The sequence below is a fragment of the Nilaparvata lugens genome, chromosome 2, assembly GCF_014356525.2.
Source record: "Nilaparvata lugens isolate BPH chromosome 2, ASM1435652v1, whole genome shotgun sequence".
NCBI classification, from domain to species: Eukaryota; Metazoa; Arthropoda; class Insecta; order Hemiptera; family Delphacidae; genus Nilaparvata; species Nilaparvata lugens.
In genome coordinates, this window is record NC_052505.1 from 77444935 (window position 1) to 77455343 (window position 10409).

Sequence of the window (10409 nt, forward strand, 5' to 3'; positions counted from 1 at the left end):
ACGTTTCAAAAGTTCGCCTGGCACGACGAAGTGAAACTACCGCCAAGGTACTCCCTCTGCGGGCGCGAGCTCGGTGTGGCCTGCTCAATTTAATAACATGGAAAGCGAGTTTTTTAACTTCGTTACCGCCGCGGGAGCGAGTTTGGTGTGGCCTGGGCTTAACTGGCCGGTAGAGTTCTCGCAATAATAGGCCGCCATTCTGTGCCACTGTTCAGGTTCAGTTGTGAATAAAAACCTGTTGAGCACAAGGTTTTTTGCGTTATTGAGTTTGCAAAAAGTGAGTTGCAAATTGTAGTGCACCGACTTACACTTGTAAGGTATTAATAAAAACTTTGAAACTTTGAATTCTCTTTCCAATGGTATAAAAATTGTCCATTTTGCATTTTTACTTTTATAAGTACCAAGTTTTAAAAATGGTTCCATCATCTAGAATAACTCTGAATCCAATTTTATCCACCAGAGAATTCAAGTTCCTGAGTGGATTTTACGGCGAAAATGGCTATTCCATTCATAGTTTCACCTCTGTTTTTTTTTTTTAGAAATGTTGACCTCTGTTTTTTAGAAATGTTGATCGTTCAAATAGAAGAAAATGTTGCATGAAATGAAAAGAGAAAAATTAAGGACTTGTGGTAAGTCTTGGGTGTGTCTCTCTGTAAGCCCAATAACGGAGTAGTGAACATAAATTAATGGAATAAATAGATTAATAATGATAGAAGTAGAGAAAGCTTGAGCAATCGCCAAATTCACAACAACAGAACCATTAAATCAATTTGCTTGGTCGCCAATCACATTTTATGAATTATATGTGATTCAAATATTAAGAGATGATCTAGTTATAAAGTACATGAATTCCAAGAAGAATAAAATTTGATTGAATAATCAATTTTATTGAATATTAAAAATAAAGTCTACATATTTGAGAAAAGTACATGCACCATTAGATACCTGAATCCCTTCAAAAGGAATTCTTGATTTGATCCCTATAATTAAAAATTTTAAGGAACTACTCTATAAAAATGCAGATTAGCTGCCAGTTTTAATCTTATTATCTACTTACATTTTTCTAGCACTAATGACTACAATATCTTTAAAATTTGCGAATTTGAAACAATAATTATCATTTGAGAACTTTTAGTTACATGGCAGTAAAAATAAAGCTTTGATTCAATGCATTGATTCATGTGATGTAGGAATTATCATTAATACTTGTAAATGGCATCAAGAACACCATCCGTTATTATATCGGGAAGACTGCTTCGTTTGAGATCGGTTTGTGGATCAACACAAAAAACTGGATGATGACCAAGATTCTTGTTTTTCCTGAAATGAAAAAAATATATAAATAAATTTCACAATACATTACATTTATAGAAATAACTATATATTATCTTCTTATTGCCACAATCTCATTATCATACACATCATATCAATACTGGAAATTATTTCAATTGATGAAATAAAGAATTGGAACTTGAAATGTTTCTCCATTATCTGACAATACTCCTACTATTACTCAACACCTGGGTGTATCATCCTTCTTCTATATAGTATGAGATGATATCACTGTATTGGACATGCGCTAGGCGCGGAGGTTGCTACCCACCCCACAGGGTGCAAGGGGCAAGGAGCAAATCCCTTGCCGAGCGCGAAGCGTGAGTCAGAATAGAAAAATTGACATGGAGAGTAAATTGATTTTGAAAAATGTAGTGTACATGAGAATTGAGATGAAAATTATGATTTATTTATTTAGCGTATGGCAGATACACAACACATACAGGGTGTCCCACCAAGGTTGTAACAGCCGTTGACCATAGATTCTACTCGACATTTCTGACAAAAAATGTTCAGTAAACTTTTTCCTATCGACCTTAGTTTTCGAGATATATAGATTTTTCGATATTTTTGCAATATGCCTACCTCCGATCATTAAATACTCAATAACTCGAAAACTACTGATTGAATTTCAATTTCAAGGGTATTGTGAGAAAGAGAAAAACATTTCAAACAAGATTAATGTAATTTTATTTGTTGTAAGATATCTTGCAATTTTTTATTAGAGCTTAAACTTGAAAATATGCTATTCTTCAAATTCAAAGTGAAATTTCAAACCGTTTTTTCCGGGTTATTATAGTAGTTCCAATATTTCAAAAACTTCTCCATTTCATAAGCTTTCGCATGTATATAAATTCGGAAAGGTAATTTGAACACTTTATCATGGAACTCACCTTTTCGAATTTATACTCATTCGAAAGCTTATGAAATGGAGTAGTTTTTGAAATATTTAAACCATTATAAATAACTGGAGAAAACCCGAGAAAAAACTGTTTGAAATTTCACTTTGAATTTGAAGAATAGCTATTTTCCAAGTTTGAGCCCTAAACTACAAAATATCTTACAACAAATAAAATTACATTAATCTTGTTTGAAATGTTTTTCTCTTTCCAACAATACCCTTGAAATTGACCAGTAGTTTTCGAGTTATTGAGTATTTAATGATCGGAAGTAGGCATATTGCGAAAATATCGAAAAATCGATAAATCTCGAAAACTAAGGTCGATAGGAAAACAGTTTACTGAACATTTTTGTCAGATATGTCGAGTAGAATCTATGGTCAACGGCTGTTACAACCTTGGTGGGACACCCTGTACAAAGCTCATGAGTCTCAAATGTCTACATATACACAGTATATTTTCAATTCCTTTGAGATGTTGTGTAGTGTTCGGTCAGGAGAACATACGTTTGTCTGACCACCATTATTTGCTAGTCCATTAAGCGTTACCCAATGTGCACAATGGAGGCGAACTAATATAACGATCAACTAACGATATAACTAACGATCAACAAATATAACTAATAACATTGTAAAATACTTTATAATAATAACATGTAAATACTTCTATTGAGTGAAATTACTAATGAAAAAGGAGATCCTATGCGAAACTTTAATAAAAACTAGTTTTTTTCTGAGGTTGATCCCCACATGAGCTTTAGGCTTGTGCGTGGGTAATGGAAGGATGATGATGAGGGATGAGTGCTACAGCTTTAGGTGGGTCCCGAAACACTAGGAAGCGATTTTTAAACTCATAAATGATATTCATAATGGAGTTGGGCTCGCAAAGTGGTCACCCTTACAAAGTAGCAGGCGCATGGAGCTTAACTTATCTTATGGATAGCTTATCAGCGCGACTACGAAACCATATTATTTCTCGATGTATATGTATTTTCATTTCAAGATAATTATAGAGAAAAACGGAATAGACTTTTGAAAAGTGAATACAAAAGTTGAACAATTTCTAGAAGTTGGAAAATGAAATTTCAAAAATTAACTAGTACGATTTTGTATTTATTTTATAATATATATGTTATAAGGTTGAGTTGGATAAGCTGAGCAGGACTGTTGTGTTTTCTGTCGCTCTTAATCATTTCACTGTTCTAGTGTGTTAAAGTGTGTTTTTGAGTCACTTTTTTACAGTATATCGTTTAGTAGTTATCCAAAATTTAATTAACACTTTGTAAAGTCAATCAAAGTTATCAAATAATTTGTTTTTATTAAAATATTGTTGCGAATACTTTGAGGTTAGAACCGAGCCTGAAGCAAAAGCTGTCGATTATTACAGTGGAATACGTGGTGGAGAGGAGGAAGGGAGCTGACTATAGATAAGTACTGTTCAACTGCTACACTATCTTGTCCAACTATATAGAAATACAAGAGCTCCACCGAATTTCTTTCCGAGTGTTTCCAGATAAGCTGTAGGCCCGTAGGACTTGATAACAAAAAGATTCTCACGATAGTGACCACGATTGGCCTGTCTGAGCATGCTCGAGTGACAAATACCTGTGCGATCCCAATAAGAAGGAAGTTTCGATGGACGCCACAGAATAAAATAAGGTATCAGCAAGTTCTCAGTGTCAAGATTGGAGCGCGTCGGAGCTGGAATGAGCCGGAAGATGATTTGAGGTATTTGTTGTTGGCAATAAGTCAGTTTGCCTCTGCTGGACAGATGGACAGCCACTCAAGGGTGAAAGGGAACCAATCATGGTACGATTTAGAATGTGAAAGAAAGAGAAAAGAATCGTTTGGTATGTTGAAATTGTTCAGAAAAACAAACTCGGAATTAATTAGAGTCAAGTATGTGGAAACAAATAGAGCTTTTAAGTTGCTGTGCATAGAGAAGAGAAAAAAATTTTGGTGTACATTGACAGAAAGGTTCAAGATGGTCAATGACTCAGGAGATTTCTGGAAGCTTGTAAGGTGTTACAGGAAAAAACAGTTTTGTGTTGGAGTAAGTATTTGTTTAGAAGATTGGGTGAGACACTTTGATCAACTGCTGAATCCTACCATCGTAGCTGATAGGGTTTTATATGCTGTGCCATATGTCAAGGATAGAATTCTGGACTCACCAATCGTTCTACAGGATCTGGACAATGTTCTTAGGAAAGTCAAAGAGAACAAAGCACCAGGTGAAGACAGAATCACCTACGAGTTTTTCAAGCACGCGCCAGCTGCCTTCTTAGAGAAAATGGTGGTAATTTTCAATGGCCTATATGACTCTTCCAGGATCCCAGAAACCTTCAAAGAAACAATTATATATCCCATATTTAAAAAAGGGGACAGAAATGAAACAAAAAATTACAGAGGAATATCGTTTGGCAACACCATAGGAAAGCTTTTTACTGGGACGCTGCTCGACAAGATGGAGAGGTGGACTACGCATCACAGAATTTTAAAGGAGTTTCAGGCCGGGTTCAGAAAGTCGTATTCCACGATCGATAATATATTCAACTTGATGAGCATTGTCAACATCAAGCTGCATGAGAAGCGGAAAAAAGTATATGCATTCTTTGTGGACTTTTCTGCTGCATTTGATAGGATCGATAGACAAGCATTGTTTTATAAACTTTCTGGAATTGGAGTATCGCTTAAAATGCTAAATGCGTTGGAAAACTTGTATAATGGAACAACAGCTAGAGTTTGGGGACAAGAAGGGCTTTCAGAAAAGTTTGAAACTCACACAGGAGTAAAGCAGGGTTGCCTATTGAGCCCCTTGTTGTTCTCATTGTTTGTCAACGATCTGGAGGATTATTTGGAGGGAGGAGTCAGCGTTGGTGGCGTGTGCATCCGGCTTTTAGCATATGCTGATGATATAGTCCTGCTCGCACCGGATAGGTTGATGCTGAGGAAGATGATAGCGAACCTGGAAATGTGTTGTGAACAGTGGAACCTTCAGGTGAACCTTGACAAATCTAAAATAATAATTTTCCGAAGGGGAGGTAAAACTAGCAAACATGATGTCTGGCGATATAAAAACGAACCAATTGAAGTGGTTAAAAGCTATAAGTATCTGGGAATGAACTTGACGTCGCAACTTTCATTGACAGAACATTTTAAAGAGAAATCCTCCTCGGGAAAGATGGCACTAATTATGTTCAATGGTTTGCTAGCAGAAAAAAATATACCCTTCAAATCCAAATTTAGGGTCTTTGAGGCAGTTTCGAGATCGGTTGTATGCTACAGAGCACAGATTTGGGGGGAAGAATGATTGAAGAGGTGGAAAAAGTGCAGCGTTTCTTCCTCAAGAAAGTGTTCAACCTACCTATGTGGACTCCAAACTACTGTCTCTATCTTGAGACCCAGGCGGTTCCACTGCTTGTTCATACATTGAAGCTTCATATCAAGTTCTTGCAGAGGAGTATGAAGCTGCCTGCCCACAGATATCCTCGTGTTTTATTGGAGAAAATCATTGAGAAGAAACTGTTCATATACAACGACTGGTTGAGTCTACAGGATATGTATGGAGTCTCTGCATCGGATCTGATCACATGTCATGTACCATCAGTGCTGGCCAGAGTGACGGATGAACTTCAGTCAGGATTTAGGAGAAGACTGCAGGAAAGTGGGAGATGTTCATTGTACCCAGAATTGGCACCCTTCACAGACTACGTCCATGAGCTGACCGACTTCACTCTTATTAAATGGTTTATGAAGGCAAGGACGGAGTTAGTCCAACTCAATAAATATTCTCACAGCCAGGCTGTGAAGCTTTGCTCTCTGTGTAGCCTAAAAGAGGAAGAGGACATAATTCATTTCGTCGCCAGGTGTCCGGTTCTGGCGGAGATACGACGTCAACACTTTGGAAGGAGTCTCTTGCTCCACGCCGAATTGAAGACTCACCTTGACGGGAAGAATTGGAGGATTGTGGGAAGGTACTGTAGGGATGCATGGAAGTACAGATACTTCATGATCCAGGAGTTCAATTATTGAACTGATTTAAAAACTCTGAACTGAATTGAAATTCTGATTACATTATGGTGGTCAAATAAAGTATTTATCAACTCCCCCAGACGGCGATATGCCATGGGGAATTAGCCGACATTTTGCCTGTACCTGTTTATTTAATGTAATGAATATTTATTATTGTTAATATTTATATTGTTTAATATTGTTAATAATTACTATCTAATGTTTATTACGCACGAAAATGTTCAATAAAGGCCTTTATTTATTTTATTTTATATATGTTATGAAAGTAAGATGCAACAGGGCCTTATAAGTTGGAAATTGACTCAACATAATACTAGTATGGGGGATAATGACTCAAAAGTATAAAATACGTACTGCTGTTATAAATATGAGGATACATGAGAAAAATCAAATCAATCGAGAATAACTTGTATCTGTTATTTTGATAACATATAGATGTTGATGGGATAAGAAAATAACAAGGGTTTGATAAGTGGTTTTAATTGCAGGCAAAACATGATCGCCGTGCTCGATTAGAAGGTTGAATTCTTGAGGACAACTCTGCAAACCGATATTAGTAGACTTTAAAATAGCGTTTAAAGTGGTTCAAAACTCACCTGAAGCTTTATGTACCATAATCTATCTATTTAATCTAACTATCTATCATCATCATTCTTTTAATTGCCAACCACAAACCTGAGGCTAATTTTGGCATCATCCTCAGCAAAAATAAAAATGAAAAATGGTAAAACTATTTGAAACAAAATGTTATTGTAATATTGGAAGAAAACATATCATGGTGTTTCCTTCGCAATTGATTTATTAATTGCTTGAGTTTGTTTGAAAATTTTAGAAATAAAGTTTCCAATGATACTCAAATCATCATGGAGCTGAATTTTCAGTGTTTAATTTTAAACGTTATGAATTGATACATTTTAATGATGGCGAGTGCCATATCTTTCTAGCTCATGTTAAATCCCACTATCTGACCAAGTTCCTAAATATTTGAAATTAGTAGTGAATATGTAAATTCATAAATATGTAAGGTAAAAAGAATATTGAAATGAGGAAATATCGCATCAAAATTAGTTATCAAAATCTTACTAATTAGTTATCAAATATTTAATCAATTATCGTATCAAAATCTTACTAAAAGTCAGTTTCATAAATTCATCCACCTTTTCAATATATTATGAGTTTTTAGTTTATCTGTCCATTCAATTTTGAATGAGATTAGTTTACTTAATAAATTAACATAGAAAGCAAACATTGTTGTTAGTTTCGTTCCATGACTCCTTTTATATTTAGAGATTTCCCCCTTCTGTTTGTTATAAATGCTGAAAATATACACACTATGTGGACATAAACAATGAACATAGAGGAAAGAAAGCATAAGTTTATGCTATCTTTTCTCTATGCAGTAGATTAAAGAATGCAGAATGGAACCTGGATGGATAGAGATAAATATCGGATGAATGAATAGAAAAGAAATATCTTACTCAGGCCCTTCAGGTGGTGTTTTGCTGATTCCCAAGAAAGTCAGAATGTGAGTGCGACTTGGAGCAAATTTGAACATTGTTTGTAGATATTTTTCCAGACTTTGACGTCTCTGTTCAAGAACCTTTGGCTGAGCGCATCTTACCCTTTTTGGCGGAAAAGGTGGAGTCTTGAAAGACTTTCTCAACTGCAACAATAAACGTCTTTTCTTTAGGTACCGGTATTTATAACAAATAAACAATAGTATCTTCGTACGCATATGAATAAATAGTTGAAATAAGGATAAATAAATCAACTGAAAAAAGTTCAGAATAAATTTTGAACATCACCACTTTTATTTATTTTTTATTTAGTGCGGATGATACCCACATAAGCTTTTTGCTTGTGCATGGGTAATGGCACAAAGTAGAAGATTACTTCTTCTCTGTGGCAATGGGAAGAGCGAGGGTGACTTGATGAGATTATCAAACGTCCATGCCCATTCGATGTGATTAGAACCCGCGACCAGGTAGCACTAGCAGACTGAAGGGTGGAACGCCTTAGTCGTATATCGGCTAGATCCTTACTGTTTAGCAAATATATTCTACAATCTAATTATACTAATTTTAAAATTATCTATTTAGCTCAGAACAGACGATGGAAAAATGAATAGGATTATTCCGAAACAGGATGGAATTGATTAGAATATTATTAATATGGATAGCTACTCTAAAAGATATTTGCAAACCACATGGGCTAAGAAGTGAAGTTCAACATGTTCAATGCTGAGCAGCCACTACTTAAAAACCGCCAAGGGTTGCCCTCTGAGTATACAAGATATACCAGGGAAGACTACGGCAAAAGGAATGTGCTAGTAGGTAATAAGAATTGTGTCCAGGTGGTGGTTAGTCTGGGAATTTGAATACCCAAACGCAATCTATTCCTGGACTGAAAAGTTGGTTATGATTAGGCCAGTAAACATGTTCCTGTTATTTGAAGATATACTATGCCAAGTTGTATGCATATGTTTGATACTAAGTTGAGCTCTGGGAAATCTTATCGCAGTAAGTGTAAAAAGTTATAAGTTACATTTGAATCAAAACCAAATTACCTCCGATTTCAAAGAAGCAATATAGTTGTAAAAAATAGAAATTGTTTCAAAAGTTATTAAAATTAGTTGAAGACTTTGATGGATGTTTTCAGAACTGTTTTGAAGGAAGGGAAGCCTACATAATCTACTGTGTTCTTTGGTTCTTTCTTAGGACGGAAGTATTCTACATGAAATCTTTCCTGATATTGTTGGTCTTACATGTATAACACAATTTTCAGTAGATAAAAAATGAATACAGTAATTCACTTGTTAGTACTTTGATGACAACCTACCTCTCTATGAAGGGAGTGGAACGCACTGTATCGCTTTTCAACTTTGTGTTGCAGGCAATCTATTATCACTTCAACTGAATAAACATAATAAGGTTTGGGAACTTGGATCAATCGGTATCGAGGTATGTAGATTTCATTCATGTTAACAACTTTAAAGTCCGTTCATGGTTTAAGTTTTGTGTCCAAGTTCTGGTTGATATTACAGTATAACACAGAATTAATCAAATACATTTATTCAAGAATGACAAGGAAAATTGAAGTTTTAAAATATTGATGAAATATAATTATCGTAGTTCCAATAAAGAATATTGTCCCCAATACAAATATAAATATTTACTTATACCTCACGAAAAAATATAACCTAAAATTCTTCACATTATTATTGTGACTGTGTGTGTATCAAAAAACAGCTGAGAGCTGATGCCTGGTCCACACGTTGGCCCAGTAAGCTGGCCTGGCCTAGAGGATTAACCGCGTTGGTCGTGCCATCCACATTGCAATCCAAGGTGACCAGTCCCAGTGCCACAGTATACATATCTGAGGGGCGTCGCGGCAAAGTCAGCAATCTCCAATTTTTTCACTTTATGATTTTTTGATGCTATATTGTACTATTAATGGCGCTCTTTTCAATGATAAAATCAGTTCTTGTCAAAGACAGCAATTTCCTGTAGAAAACCGAGTTGAAAAACTCTTATTCATTTCAAAGTCAGCAATATCCACTGTACCATTTGCTTCAGAAACAGCAATCTCCACAGCGACCAATGGCAGTTGGATATTCAGTCAAATGACCATTTTGGTAGGTTAGGTAGCTCTTCTGTTATCTCCAAAGACTCCATGTAGTTGCAGTTGTAACGTAAACGTCGTAAAAACACTATTTAAAGAGAAAGTTACAAATTTTGTGTGAATATTGTTTTCAATTAATTGTGGATCGTCAACATGGGTTGAAACATCTCAACCCAATAATTACCTATAAATGAATATTGCAATACTGTGAAAGAAGAAAAATGTAGGGATGTAAAGAACTTGTTGATAAAACATTTTGGTGGAAATTGGGAAGAAGTAAAGAGAACTAGATTATTTTTCAAATTTCCTTGGTCATAATTATAATATTATTAGGGAAAAGCAAGACTCTGATGTTGAGTGCGAAGGAACTGTATATATTCCAGAGTATTCAGTTTAACTATTATGATGCCCCTATTATTTTTTACTATTTCTTCCATTGAATTTTTCTTATCAGCTAATTTTGAACTAGAAATGTACATATTTGAATTGAAAAATAAATATATATTGAACTAGAACGTGGTCTCTG

General features: G+C 35.2%; 1 protein-coding gene across 1 annotated transcript; it reads right to left on the bottom strand.

The window, feature by feature from the left end:
- Positions 1-868: 868 nt before the first annotated feature.
- LOC111060494 (sorting nexin-24) lies at positions 869-9629 on the bottom strand. Its single transcript, XM_022348163.2, has 3 exons — positions 9101-9629; positions 7741-7925; positions 869-1320 (listed from the first exon to the last, which is right to left on the bottom strand). Exons 1-3 carry the CDS (start codon positions 9239-9241, stop codon positions 1200-1202), a joined length of 447 nt encoding a protein of 148 aa, XP_022203855.1. The 5' UTR covers positions 9242-9629; the 3' UTR covers positions 869-1199.
- Positions 9630-10409: the final 780 nt, after the last annotated feature.